The following is a 15,617-nucleotide window of genomic DNA, read 5'->3' on the forward strand; positions in this document are numbered from 1 at the left end:
TTTATATATTTTTATAGGAAGCACGACTGAATATTTCATTAGTACTCTTGATAATTCCACCTTGTTCAATCAAGCATTTAAACATTCAGTTTTAGTTTTAGTATTTTTTTTGTAACATAAAAAAAGTATTTTTTTATGATAGCTTTGATATTTTAAAATGCCTAAACAGTGTGTGTGTGTGTGTGTGTGTGTGTTCATTCAAGTACAAATACTTAAGTACTTTCTGTATTGTAGATACTGTTTTAGGTGCTGGGGGTAGAGTATGAACAAAACAGATAAGAAATCCCTACCCTCATGGTGATTACAGGCTAGAGGTGGGAGTAGACAATGAACATGGTACATCAGTAAAATATATGTGTATGTTAGACAATAGTAAATGCTAAAGAGGAAGAAAACAACGAAACAAAACCAGGGAAGGGAGATGTAAGAGGGGGTGGGGAGGGATTGAAAGTTCAGACCTTGTGGTCAGGGCAGCTTCTCTGATGGTTGCATTTCTGTAAAGCCCCCAAACAACAGAGACCACAAGTCTTTTGCCACTTAAAATCCATCTTATTTACTACTTAGGAGGAGAAAGAAGAGCTCTTGCAGTATAAAAGCACAGTGGCAAGCCTGGTGGGGAGAGCAAAAACAATAATTCAGCTGAAGCCAAGGAACCCTGACTGTCCACTCAAAACCTCTATTCCAATCAAAGCCATCTGTGACTACAGACAAATTGAGGTACGTAAGCTCCTAGAAACAGACCAGTTTCTGGCATTGTTCATAAAAAACAACAAAAAATAATCCCAAGATTGGGTATGGAAAAAAAGATTAGTCAGCAATGATCTCATTTGGTTGTTCTGTTCTTCATTTTAAACCAGATAACCATTTACAAAGACGATGAATGTGTTCTGGCAAACAACTCCCATCGCGCCAAATGGAAGGTCATCAGCCCCACAGGGAATGAGGCCATGGTCCCCTCTGTGTGCTTCTCAGTCCCTCCACCCAACAAAGAAGCGGTTGACTTCGCAAACAGGTTCGTATGCATTAGCTAAAAACAGACCCCTGGTTTGGAAAGCTCTCTGAAGGTTAAAGAAATAATCAATACTTTGTCAGGGCCCACAGGATCAGAAAGATCTAAAACTAGCAAACATGGGCTATTTCACACCCACACACACATACGTTAAAAAAAAAAAAGAAAGAAAGAAAAGAGAGAAATTGTAGCATGTGTTCAAAGTGAGGGAGAAGGCTTAATCTGTGTTTTCTTTCATGTATTTCAGGATTGAGCAGCAGTACCAGAATGTCCTAACTCTTTGGCATGAGACTCACATAAACATGAAGAGTGTAGTATCCTGGCACTACCTCATCAACGAAATTGATAAAATTCGAGCTAGCAATGTGGCTTCAGTAAGTATAAATCTGCACCTCAACCTAACCTGTCCAAAAATGTGGGGCGCCTTGTCATGAAGAATAGAGTTCGTATTTGCTATACAATAGGATACAGTCCAGCGGAGCCAATATTCATTCACTCATTCCATGCTATTTGTTATATTCTTACTATTTATGGGGCACTTTCTAAGAATTGGGGTCACCTGGAGATCACACATTTCACTTCGTGCTTATATTTTGATAGGGAGACAGCATATAGTGTTTGGACTTCCAGAGATGAGTCCAGTTTAATGTCATTTAATGAATTTTAGAGTCTTGTTCTTCTTTGTTTTTTAAAACCTGAAATTGTTAGCAAAGAGGAAAATTAATTTCAAATGGTTCTTGTATTTATGACTATTGATTTGAACTGGCCTACACCATGAAACTTTAATAGGAGATCTGTCCCATTTAATTTTAACTCAGTACTATAGTTACTCAGGTATATGGTCATTGGTCTTCTCTAGATAAAGACAATGTTACCTGGTGAACATCAGCAAGTACTGAGTAATCTACAGTCTCGTTTTGAAGATTTTCTGGAAGATAGCCAGGAATCCCAGATATTTTCGGGCCCAGATATCTCACAGCTGGAAAAGGAGGTTAATGTGTGTAAGCAGTATTATCAAGAACTTCTGAAATCTGCAGAAAGAGGTAAAGCATGGCATCCTTGTCTTCCCCACCGCCCCCTCATAGGTGTTTAATACAGGCTATTTCCTGCTCTGAATGGGAATTTCAGTCTTAGGGGTGTTATACCACTCAGCCTGTGATAGGTAGACACAGTTGCGGAAAAATTAAAAGCATGTTTAAGGTGGGAATATGCAAAAAGGGATTAATTTTTTTCTAGTTGATGAATTAATAAAAAGATGCCAACCAAATAGTATGACAAATGATGGCATCTTAATGCATCTGCTTTTCAGCATTTTCATGATTTGGCAATGTAGTGTTCAGAATGATGATCTTTTCATTTCACAAAAGATTCAGTTATTTTTCCATGTACCAAACTTGGACTTTTAAAAAAGACTTTCTTCTTTCGAGGATCTTTAGATTCACAGCAAAACTGAGAGGAAGGTTCAGAGATTTTCTATAACCAAACTTGGGTTTTACACAAGGGTTAAAGGAAAAGATTTTTGTCTAGTTAATTTTTATTTAATATAAATTTTATTCTAAACGCTTTTGATATTACTTAGAGACAAAAGCTGTATTAGTAATATTCTATTTTTAAAAATTTTAAACATGAACATATTTTAACCTACCTTTCATTTTTAAGGATTTTTATTTAATTTCTTAGTTAATCTACAACTAATACAATTCACATTTTCCTGAACATAAAAGAGCAAAATATTACTTTCCTTGGACATGATACAATAGAAATGGGTACTTCAAATGGCATTAAGGGAAATTTTATTAACTCTTTGTAAATTGTAAGGTCACTATTTTAAGGTTTATATCCTTAGGATGGGTTTGTGATGATATCTGGTAACATTAGTCTGACTCACAATGTTCCAGTACTAATAAAACTGCCATAATAAAACATGAGAAGAGCATCCAAATGATAGAAAACAAGATGTTTTCCAAACATTATGTTTACGTTCACAGAGGAGCAAGAGGAATCAGTTTACAATCTCTACATCTCTGAAGTGAGAAACATTAGACTTCGGTTAGAGAACTGTGAAGATCGGTTGATTAGACAGATCCGAACTCCACTGGAAAGAGACGATTTGCATGAAAGTGTGTTCAGAATCACAGAGCAGGAGGTGAGATTTGTAAATGTGTTGGGATAAAATTTAACTTAAAGTAAATTACTATCTTAATGACTGCCAACTCCTGTAACTTCTTACATGCTCAACTTTGCCCGGTGGTCACTTTGTAAAGGTCTGATTATGCTCTTATTGCTTATTATAAACCAGCATTCTTTAATTCAGTTCTACCTCTGACTCAGGTAAATAGGTCCCCTCTTAACTATCATGGTGGAGGCTGTAAGGGCTTCTCACAGTGCAAATCATTAGACGTTTGTTGACCATATGCTACATGCAAAAGCACTAAGTTAGATGTTTGGGCTTGAAAATATGAGCAATAAGGGAATTATTGATAACAAAACTTGATACTATGGCTTAGTCCTTTGCTAAAGAAAAAGTAAAGAATATGCACAATTTTAAGTCAGTGATCATAATGTAAAATGTGAGTTTTAAAACTGTTGAAAGAGCCCTGGCTGGTGTTTCACAGTGGTTAGAGTGTCAGCCTGCACACGGAAGGGTTGAGGGTTCGATTGTCAGTCAAGGGCATGTACCTGGGTTCGATCCCCATAGGCAACCAATCTATGTGTCTCACATCAATGTTTCTCTCTCTCCCTCTCTCCCTCCTTTTCTCTCTTAGTCTTCTCCTCCCTCCCGCTGTTCCACTCTCTAAAAATCAATGGGAAAAATATCCTCAAGTGAGGATTAACAAAAAACAAACAAAAACTATTTAAAGAAACTGTTTCATCTGGAGTGAAAACCTAATGCCAGTGTTTGTTCTCTCTTTCATAGAAACTAAAGAAAGAGCTGGAGCGTCTTAAAGATGATTTGGGAACAATCACAAATAAATGTGAAGACTTTTTCAGTCAGGCAGCAGCCTCTCCATCAGTCCCTACCTTACGCTCTGAGCTCAGTGTGGTCCTTCAGAACATGAACCAAGTCTACTCTATGTCTTCCACCTACATAGAGAAGTATGTGACCACTGTCTTAACCTAAATTTGCTTCAGACAACTGTCCTGTTTTTACATATGTGCTGCACATTTAAAATATTCACTTTATGAATATTTATAATTTACCTTATTTTTTATCTTAACAGTATATTAAGTATTTCTATAGATTTAGGATGCTTCTTCATGTTGAAAGGGAATGTGCCACAGAGATTAGGGTGCAGTGTATGATCTTCCCACATTTTGCCTAAAGTTTTAGTAGCTCAGCCATTGCAGTCTGTAGGATTTTCCTCTCAAGCTTGGTCTAAACAAGACTTGAAAGAAGACCATCTTATCTTGGAATCTCTTGCTAAATACCACTTGTGGTCCCTACTATCTATCAAGAAGACAGTCAGCTGAATATGTCTTGTAGGTAATATGTCAGTGTTCCAACATGAAGAACATGCTATATTATGTATCGTAATGGTGCTTCAGGACTGCATTATGGGAAAATAAACATTTACCAATAGAAGGCTGTTGTTTAATTCTCCTTATTAGGTTGAAAACTGTTAATTTGGTGTTAAAATACACGCAAGCTGCAGAAGCCCTTGTAAAACTGTATGAAACGAAACTGTGTGAAGAAGAAGCAGTGACAGCAGACAAGAATAATATTGAGAATCTAATAAGTACTTTAAAGGTATGAGTCTCACCTTTGGCTGTTTTTCAAGGTCATACTCTAAAAGTATTTCTCTAGCATTTCTATCTTCAAACATCAACCGTTAAATATCTTAATTTGATTATATTTACATTCATTCTGTTGCATATCTCCATAATGCCATAGCTTACTGCAAATAAGTATGTTCAGGCATTTGTAATTTGAGGTGATATCTCCTTGAAAGTTTGAATCTTCTTGACAATAGCTTTTTATAATCAGTTCATGTTGGCAGCAAGTGGATTTGATGCTAAAAATTAAATTATTTGTAATTTATTCTCTTGCTGAAAGAGAGTTATTTTAAAAATCAAGGAGGCAAATAGAGGAATTAATCTAAGAAAGGAAAAAGACTGGTGGTTGTACTCATCTGTGTCTGTAAATGTGTATAAAGAACTGAGTGAAACTATTGCGAAACAATGGTGCAAAGTTATCTTAGTGATTTTTAATGTGTACATTCATTTTTAAGCAATGAGAACAGTAAATATCTTAAACATAATCAATGAAAACAACTTACAGAGGTAGCAGACTTGCTTATGGAATATATTTTGCTTTACTGATATGTAAATTTCATTAGGCTGAACTTTATTAAATTGTCAGGTGTTTTTTTAAGATCAAAGTGCAATCAATATTGGCAATCTCATAAGGTTTAACCTAATACATTATTTTTGTATATGAAAGATATTCTTTCCTTTCTCTGATTTTATAGCAGTCAAGTGACTGCTATAAATAAATTGTAAAATTAGGTATATAATGTGTTTGCCCAGTGAGTGGTTGACACATTTTTATAACTTTCACCTGTTAATGTATTTTAGCAATGGAGGACTGAAGTAGATGAAAAGAGAGAGGTATTCCACTCATTGGAGGATGAGCTGCAGAAGGCTAAAGCCATCAGTGATGAAATGTTTAAGACATACAAAGAACGGGACCTTGATTTTGACTGGCACAAAGAAAAGGCCGATCAATTAGCCGAAAGGTGGCAAAATGTTCATGTTCAGATTGACAACAGGTTAGTATCTTTTTTTTGTTCAGGTTTAGTACAGATTTAATGTCTATCCTTATATTCTAGGTAAAACCTAAACTTATTAGACTGTTTTAAAATCTCTTATATATAGTGAATTTCATATACATAGTTAATTTTGACATAATACTTAACTGGAGGCCTGGTGCACAAAATTCATGCACCGGTAGGGTCCCTAGGCCTGGCCGGCGATTAGGGCCAAACAGGGCCTTCCGGCTGCTGGCTGGGACCTTCCTTCGTTCCGTGCCGCCCCCTGGTAGTCAACACACGTCATAGTGAGCGATCAGACTCCTGGTCTCCTGGTTGAACTCCCGAGGGGACACTTTGCATATTAGCCTTATATATATATAGATTGTGTTCATTTCAAGAGCTCTATCTAATTATATTTCTTTCTTAAATGTTGGATTTAAATAAGACATTTAACTTCAAAATAAATATTTTCAATTTTACGTTATTAAAACTATTGATATACTCTGGTATTTGGATAGTTAATCTACTTGCTTTTTTTCTGAAGGGTAAAACAATATAGTTCTCCATTTATTAAGCTTATAATATTCAAACACAATAATTAAATAATTCAAAATTGTTACCAACTTACAAGACTTAGTAAGAGCATGAGCCATGTAGCACTCTATACTAGACCTAAGAGGTGTAAAGAAATTGCAGTGACTTGATGTTCACTTTTATGGAAGATATAAGAACATTGAAAATAAATAAAATAAAAAAGTGAAAGGAAATTTGATGTTTTTAGGTCTTCATCTTAAAAGAAACAGAATAATGTCTTTCTCATTAATTTCATGTTTACATTAATGTAAAGAATGCTTTTATGATATAGTACCATTCTTAAGAATTAAAATTATATTCAAATATAGAATATCTCACCTCTATAAAATATGTGATATATAGGTTTAATTTAGTGATTTTAAATCATAGAGACTGAAGCATTTAATCACAACTCCTGGAAAGTCCTCTCTCAGTCCATGTTGAACCATTCACTGAACATCTTGTCCTTATTTCTAAAGTGAACTGCCATTTGATGCAAGCTTTGGGTATGCAAGGCATGCTGATTGATAATGGTTATGGTTAAGTTTCCAGTTTTCCTGCTTTTTAGCTTTAGTCCCTTGGGCTTGTCCCTAGGATAATCACGTGCACAACGCCATGAATAAAATATTTGGAACCCAAGCCAATGTGATTGCCCTTAGAGATGTGTCTCAGGGTGCTGTACCCTTGAATTGTTGTGCTTAGTGCATTGCAGTACAGTTATTCTGTCTCTCCCTTCTTCACTACACCTATCACCCTTCTAATGGATGCTATTGGAAACGGTGACTATTCTGTTATGTTTTTTAGGTTACGGGACTTAGAAGGCATTGGCAAATCGCTGAAGTACTACAGAGATACCTATCACCCTCTAGATGACTGGATCCAACAGGTTGAAATTACTCAGAAAAAGATTCAGGAAAATCAGCCTGAAAATAGTAAAACCCTAGCCACACAGTTGAATCAACAGAAGGTATGTGAACACAATTCCCTGTGCTAGGGTTGTGTCTGCCTTTGGTCAGTAATGACCTTAATTTTCCTTTCCCTTGTTAAAAGAAAAAGCAAAAATCTATTTGGAAGAAGGTAGGAAAAATCATAAATATTAAAATCTTGCAATGCAAACCTACACATATCACTTACTTTGATTTCTTGGAAGTCATTTTGAAAGCGTAAGGACTAAGAAGGTAACATGTTGGGGTAATTTTCAAATTCCTAATGATCATTTAATCATAGTATGGAATTCTCTGTTACTAGCTGGTCACAATAGTTTTGTGGGATCCTAAATAAATGAAAATGATTAGTGGTAGAAAATTAAACAGCCACATTTGATAGAAAGTTCATTGCTTTGAGATTTTTTTCTGTCTTGAGGGGCCAATAATTTTTAGCTCTGTTATGATCAGGGATAGGTGGGGGCCAAGGGCTTAAGTCTACTTTTGGATAATTTTTATGAAGTTTTGTAATTTTTGCTTTGAGAGCCCCATGTGGGTGGGTCACTTATATGGCTTAATATAGAAGTTTGTGATTTACCCATAAGGCACATTACATATTATGTGCTAAGGGCTAAGGAGTAATACTTTTAAATGATGTGGATATTTCTTAGTTCCTGAGCATCTTAAGTAGTTGAATAGCATAGAATCCCTTGTCCTTTTTCTTCTAAATTGTGTATATTTATAGATGCTGGTGTCAGAGATAGAAATGAAACAGAGCAAAATGGATGAATGTCAAAAATATGCAGAACAGTACTCAATTGCAGTGAAGGTATGTGGATTCAGTTATTTACTTCTATCAAATTTAATATTTGGGCATGTGATTCTACATTGAACTTTCAAAGCCTTTACAAGTCATTTCACTCTGTGTTGAAAAGTGAAAACAGAGAGTCTTCATTTGAAAACTTTTTGACACCTACCTACCTTATAATTCTTGGACATCTGAGTCACATGACAGCCCCTGGTTTATTCATTTTCCCTATGTTACACAGCACATGCACACGTGCCCCTCTACACACATAAGAAATACAGAGCTCTGAAATTGATTTCATTTAAAAATATATTTTTATTGATTTCAGGGAGGAAGGGAGAGGGAGAGAGAGATAGAAACATCAGTGATGAGAATCTCTGATCGGCTGCCTCCTGCACACCCCCTACTAGGGATCGAGCCCGCAACCCGGGCATGTACCCTGACTGGGAATCGAATCATAACCTCCTTCCTGGTTCATAGGCCAATGCTCAACCGCTGAGCCACACCAGCTGGGCTAAAATTAATATAAATATAAATATATAAATATATATATAAATATATAAATATAAATATTATTGATTTCAGAGAGGGAGGGAGAGATAAATAGAAACATCAATGATGAGATAGAATCATTGATCGGCTGCCTCCTGCACGACCCCCACTGGGGATCAAGCCCGCAACCGGGGCATGTGTCCTTGGCCAGAATCAAACCTGGGTCCCTTCAGTCCTCAGGCTGATGCTCTATCCACTGAGCCAAACCGGCTAGGGCTAAAATTCATTTCTTAGTCACTTTGGGCCACCTCTCTCCCTACTTCCCTCTTTCCCTCCTCTCACCCTTGGTCTCGCTCTCTCTCTCTCTCCTTTCTTTAACAGTGCTAGAGTATCCCATTAAAGAACCTCTAACATTTTCTGTTCTCATGCATTGTGAAATCTTCAATAATATATCATCTTCAGCCACCCAGATGCCCATTGCCATTGCCTAGCTAGAGGAGAGGGAGGCTGAGTGTAACTAGCACATTGTACTAAACGTTTCCATGAGCTTCTAAAGAGACTTCGGAACTTTCCTCACCATCCTTAATGTTTCTGATTTTATTACCACTGAGTGAACATGTCAGCATGGGATAGGTTTCTAAAAATATTGTTTTGTGATATTTTCTTTAAGGTTATTCAGTGAAACTAAGATCCATTAGGAAGCTTTAGCTCTTTGTTTTAATTAATTTCATCTCATTGACTCCTTTATCCAGGACTATGAATTACAAACAATGACCTACCGGGCCATGGTAGATTCACAACAGAAGTCTCCAGTGAAACGCCGGAGAATGCAGAGCTCCGCAGATCTCATCATCCAAGAGGTAATACAAGTACCGCAGAGAAGGGAGGGAGTGTAAAAGAGAAACAGTACTTTAAAAATTTTATATATTTACATTATAAAATATTCATGGAAACTTTATCATTTTAACCATTTTTAAGTGCACAATTCAGTGGCATTCAGTAAACTGATAATATTCTGCAGCCTTGACTACTAACCATTTCCAGAAAATTTTCAACATTCCAAAAAGAAAGTTTCTACCTATGAACTACACTTTATAAAAATCTTTAATCAGGATTAATTATTAGTTGCAGATTATGATAAATGTACTTCTTGATGAAATTTAGAAGAAAACTGCCGTTTAGTATGGTTTGCACAACAGTAATAAGCTAATTCCAGTTACTATTACTGGGGATTGTGTACTTTGCTTTTCCAAAGCCTAGTTAATATTGTAATTGTTACTTAACATTTATTCAACTCATGTAGGGCATCTGGAGATTATGTTTTTATTATTCTTTTCTTACTTGCAGTTCATGGACCTACGGACACGATATACTGCTCTGCTCACTCTCATGACACAATATATTAAATTTGCTGGTGATTCATTGAAGAGGCTGGAAGAGGAAGAGGTAACCATTAAGTATGAACAACTAACTAAAAAGAAAGTATATAGTATGGTTTGGAAAAACAAAAATGGTTTCATGGTAAATTTATATGGTTGATAACTGATATGTAAGTAATTGTTTAATTATAAAATTATAATGTACAAGAGTAGAGGCCTTGGATTTTTTAACATTTTAAAAATTTTTCCCAAATAGAAAATTTTTGTTTTCACTGTAGGACTCTAATATGATAGGATTAATGTCTTAAATGTTTCTACTTAAATTATGAAATTTTGACGCTGGTGGAATTTTTCTCAGTTGTCTCACAGTTGAGAAGTATACTTTGAAGTATAGTTACTACTGTTACAATGCCTGCAGAAATACTGTATAAACAAATTTGCTTTATGCATTTTAGATTATTTTACATCTTAAAGGATATAAAACACAAAAGTTTTAATTTAGAAGTAGTAGATATTTGTACAAAATGATAGTACTTTTTAAGAATTGTGCAGTTTTTTAAAATTTATTAATATTTATTCATTTGCCAAAAAGATTTGGAATATAGTAAAAAGACTGTTTAAGTACCACTCTAATTTGGAGGACTTCCATAGCTTGGATTCTGCATTTAAAAAATATATTCACAAATAGAGTAAGGAGTTATTTATAAATATCTTGTCATAAAAGGCTATTATATATACTTTTGAAGGGATTATGCTATGCTCTATTATCTTGGTATGATTTCTATTCAAAACTTTAGAACAGACAAAAATAGTAGACTGAATGCTAAAATTAGTAAATTGTGGGGCATTAGTCATTTTAAATTAGACTGTTGTTGAAAATTCTGAAGATAATTATATTTAATATAACTATTCATATAATGAGAGAACCAAAACAGCAGTACATGTCTAATGGATGTTACATTCCTAGTTTCTAAAAATGTCACTGCTTTTGTAAACTATTTTAGTCTGTTCAATGTTAACAGTTTTCTGCAACTAAATCACTAACATAGCTACTTGCACGTCTTTATAACTAGCTTTCTTTGTGCTTAGAAAGAAGAATCAGAGTATTTGGGACCATCTAAATAATTGGCATACATCTCTCATTTATGGAAGAACATCCATAATTTTTAATATTTTTACTTTTTAAGGGATACATTTCCATTTTAAATGTCATACAGGTCTTTTAAATTATATTTTAGTAGTTTAATTTAAAATAAAGTAATTTAAGTCCTTTTCCTTTTTTATAGTATATATTTTATTGCACATACATGAGCCACTTTGCTCAATTTGTCTGATGAGATAGAATCAAATGGCATTTCACAAAGTCTGAATATTTACAAATTATGCTTCTCATCCTTTGAAATGAAAAGGAATGATAGTGAATTGAAAGACAAAACAATATATGCCATGCAAAGACTGTACTGTAAAATAGATTTTAAAAGTTTCTGAATAAAATTCACCGCTTAGGAATCATATTAATAGAATGTAAAGGATATCTTTTATAAAAGATATATAGCTCAGTTTTTAGACTCCAAAGAGCAGTGTTTCTGAAACTGAGTCTGTGAGGAGCCACATGGGAAACCTTGGTCTGAGAGTAGAATTTTTCATAATAAACATTAAAATCAAAGAGGGATGCAAGTTAATTTCAGAAGATAATACCAAATTAGAAATGAAAGTAGAGTATCTGTAATGGGTATTAGATAGATAAGGAGATTTTCTAGTCTATATTTAGAGCAAAGTACTGTATGTTAAAGATTAATTGCTGAGATTAAAGGATTGCATGTCTCCTTGGGGAAAAGTTGGAGAAAACTGAGGGAGTTATTTTTATATGAGTAAGTTTGAGATCTATAAGAAAGCAAATCAGCAACAGGACTAAATGATTTTTGGTAATTTTTATAGTATTTGCTAAAAAATTCAGAGTATTTAGACAATATGAGATTATTAAACAGTAAAATTACTTTAATTAAGATACTAAGGATTCAACAGCATTTTTTTTCCAAGAGACTTTTTTATTTTTCAAACTTTAGAACATAACTAAGAAAAAAAGGCTCAAACTTCTTAGCAATAGCTAAGTTTTAAAGAGGGTTTGATAAGGAATTGAGAAATACCCTATTAGAAATCAACTACTCAATAAATATTGAAAATTTAGTATTTAAACAGATAAGATACTTCAGTGTCCCTAAAAGTTGACCCTGATAACAAAATAGAGCATCAGCACTAAGTATTCAGACTGCTATGAGATTTGTTTTATATGAATTCTTATTTAAACCATATTTAGGTTAGCAAAGGAAACAACTGAAGTTCTTGTCAAAATTATTGGGGATCAAGAAATTAGAGGAAGCAAAATAAGATATATGACCTATAGGTTAAATTAAATTATTGAAATTCACCAAAGCTTTTCAATTTACAAAAAATAAAATCTGCTCTCTAGAATCATTTTTCTATTCTTGTTTAAACTGTTTATAATTATGATTTTGGGTTGATGATATGAAACTAACAACCTTATGGTGTTAATAAAGAGAAATTACATTGTAATGAAGAACTAGCCCTGACCATGTAGTTCTGTAGTCAATGCAAAGTCTACTCCTCCCAGTTGAGATTGATTTTATCATTAACAGAATAAAAAAATCTTCTTACATTTTATTCTATACGGAGCTGAATCCCTAAGAATATTTTAACAAGCATTGTATTTAACAAATATCTTTGTATTTACGGAGTATCTAAAGGTACTTGTCAAGGTGGATTCCTAGGAGGCATGTCATTAACAAGAACAACAAAATCTGTGAGTATGTGAAGCACATATTTTCTAAAGCCACCAGGGACTGTAGCTGCCTTTGCATTAGCAATGCCGATGGTAATTGTCATAATGTGGCAATATAAACAAGTAAAAATTTTGACTTTAGAAATGGCAAGTTTCTGTATAATTTTCTTTCTTCCCTGTGTTTTGTTTTATTTCCTGATTTGGCTCTCTGTCCCAAAGTTCTGTATTTTGTTTCTTTAACCATGAAATAGGGATGTAAATAAACATCATTTTAAATTTCCATTGGGCTAGATATCAAAAACTAAATTCGTGAATGTCATTTGGTTCCTATGTGTTGTATAGTCTTAGCTTGGACTAAGTTGTGAGCGAGAGCAGAAAAGTACTGTTGTGAAACTTTTCAAATTCATTTAACCTCCCTTTACCGCAGTTTCCTCATCTATAGGCTATATGTTTTAGAAGGTCCCTTCTTGCTATAAAATCCTGAGCTAGCCAATTTTTACAACCAAATTATTTCTGAGAGACCAAAACAAAACAAAACAAAAGGTTTAGAAAACCACAGAAGGGTTTTTGTCTTCTCCTTTTGCTGCCTGCCTGAAGCGTCCTCTCAGAAGAAGGTGGTGGTGGTGGTGGTGATGGTGGTGATGGTGGTGATTGTGCTTGTTCTGCGTTTGGGTTTACCTGTTTCTGTAAGTACTTTTCTGAGCCTTGCTTCAGATTTTTAAAGAAAAAATGGGAATAAAACAAGTTTGACACTTTTAAACATCTCTCCTAGATGAAAAGGTGTAAGGAGAATTCTGAACATGGGGCCTATTCAGATCTGCTTCAGCGTCAGAAGGCAACCATGATTGAGAATTGCAAACTTACAGGAAAGATAAGTGAGTTGGAGAACATGGTAGCCGAGCTAAAGAAACAAAAGTCCCGAGTAGAGGAAGAACTTCCCAAGGTCAAGGAGGCTGCAGAAAATGAATTGAGAAAGCAGCAGCGAAATGTAGAAGACATTGCTCTGCAGAAAATCAGGGCTGAAAGTGAAGCCAAGCGGTGCCGCAGGGAACTGGAGGCCTTTGTGCGGGAGAAGGAGGCAGCGGAGCGGGAGCTGGAGCGTGTGCGGCGGCTGACCCTGGAGGCCGAGGCCAAGAGAGAGGCCGTGGAGGAAAACCTCCGCAATTTCCGGAACCAGTTAGAGGAAAACACCTTCACGAGAAGAACCCTCGAAGATCACCTAAAAAGAAAAGACTCGAGTCTCAGTGACTTGGAGCAACAAAAAAATAAGTTAATGGAAGAGTTAAGAAGAAAGAGAGACAACGAGGAAGAACTCTTGAAGCGGATGAAGCAGATGGAGAAAGACCTGATGTCTCAAAAACAGATAGCAGAGAAACAGTTGAAAGAAAAGCAGCAAATTGAGCTGGAAGCAAGGAGAAAGATAACTGAAATCCAGCACGCCTGCAGGGAGAACACGGTGCCCACGTGTGCCATGACACACGGAGAGCATGACAGACAGAAAGCAGAGGAGCTCAAACAGCAGGTGGATGAGCTCATGGCCGCCAATAGAAAGGCCGAGAAAGACATGAGGGAGCTGAAGTATGAACTCAGTGCCCTCCAGCTCGAGAAGACTTCATCTGAGGAAAAGGCTCGCCTGCTAAAAGAAAAACTAGACGAGACGAATAATACACTGAAGTGCCTGAAGTTAGAGTTGGAAAGGAAGGACCAGGTAGAGGAAGGGTATTCTCAGCAGCTCAGAGAACTGGGGCGGCAACTGAACCAAACCACAGATAAAGCCGAAGAAGTCATGCAGGAAGCTAGTGATCTTAAGAAAATAAAGCAGAGCTATGAGGTGGAACTAGAATCTCTTCAACAGGAAAAAGGGAAACTGCAAAGAGAAGTAGACAGCATCACCAGGACTCATGCAATAACTGAGAGGAATATTCAGCATTTAAAGTCACAGGTGAATTCTTTTCGGGACGAGAAGGAATTTTCTAATGAAAGAATGCAATCATGCCAGAGAAAATCAGATCATCTAAAAGAACAATTTGAGAAAAGTCATGCACAGTTGCTTCTGAATATTAAAGCTGAAAGAGAAAATGATGAAAAAATCCAAAAGCTGAAGGAAGAATTGGAGAAAAGTAATAAGTGTGCAGAAATGCAAAGACAAAAAGTAGACGAGCTGATTAGGCAGAATAATGAAACCAAGTTAGCGATGCAGAAAATTCAGGCAGAATCGACCCATGTGGTTTTAGAGAAACGAGCTATCCAGCAAAGGTGTGAAGCACTGAAAATTCAGGCAGAAGGTTTTAAGGATCAGCTACGTAACACAAACGAACACTTGCATAAACAGACGAAAACAGAGCAGGATTTCCACAGAAAAATCAAATGCCTAGAAGAAGACCTGGCCAGAAGTCTAAATTTAGTAAGTGAGTTTAAGCAGAAGTGTGACCAGCAGAACATTATCATTCAGAATACCGAGAAAGAGGTTAGAAATCTGAACGCCGAGCTGAATGCTTCCAAAGAGGAGAAGCGACTGGGGGAGCGGAAAGTCCAGCTCCAGCAAGCTCAGGTGCAAGAGTTAAATAACAGATTGAAAAGGGTACAAGACGAACTGCACTTAAAGACCATAGAGGAGCAGATGATCCACAGAAAGATGGTTTTGTTTCAGGAAGAATCTGATAAGTTCAAACGTTCGGCAGAGGAGTTTCGGAAAAAGATGGAAAAATTAATGGGCTCCAAAGTTATCACTGAAAATGACATTTCCAGCATCAAGCTTGACTTTGTGTCTCTTCAGCGAGAAAACTGCAGAGCTCAAGAGAATGCTAAGCTCTGTGAAACAAATATTCGAGAACTTGAGAGACAGCTTCAACAATATCGTGAGCGTATCCAGCAGGGGCAAA

General features: G+C 35.8%; 1 protein-coding gene across 12 annotated transcripts in view; it reads left to right on the forward strand.

Annotated features, from left to right (window-relative positions):
• The window catches only part of DST (dystonin), a 458,265-nt gene that overhangs the window by 286,672 nt on the left and 155,976 nt on the right, over positions 1-15,617 (forward strand). For all 12 annotated transcript variants that reach the window (XM_080664697.1, XM_080664701.1, XM_080664693.1 and 9 more), the window contains 12 exons: positions 565-717; positions 858-1,012; positions 1,257-1,383; positions 1,869-2,052; positions 2,998-3,155; positions 3,927-4,105; positions 4,619-4,757; positions 5,585-5,778; positions 7,138-7,300; positions 8,002-8,085; positions 9,309-9,416; positions 9,904-10,002. In XM_080664697.1, the coding sequence (XP_080520823.1) occupies positions 565-717; positions 858-1,012; positions 1,257-1,383; positions 1,869-2,052; positions 2,998-3,155; positions 3,927-4,105; positions 4,619-4,757; positions 5,585-5,778; positions 7,138-7,300; positions 8,002-8,085; positions 9,309-9,416; positions 9,904-10,002 (1,743 nt within the window). The remainder of the gene's footprint in view (positions 1-564; positions 718-857; positions 1,013-1,256; positions 1,384-1,868; positions 2,053-2,997; positions 3,156-3,926; positions 4,106-4,618; positions 4,758-5,584; positions 5,779-7,137; positions 7,301-8,001; positions 8,086-9,308; positions 9,417-9,903; positions 10,003-15,617) is intronic.

The sequence above is a fragment of the Plecotus auritus genome (assembly GCF_963455305.1).
Source record: "Plecotus auritus genome assembly, chromosome: 4".
NCBI classification, from domain to species: Eukaryota; Metazoa; Chordata; class Mammalia; order Chiroptera; family Vespertilionidae; genus Plecotus; species Plecotus auritus.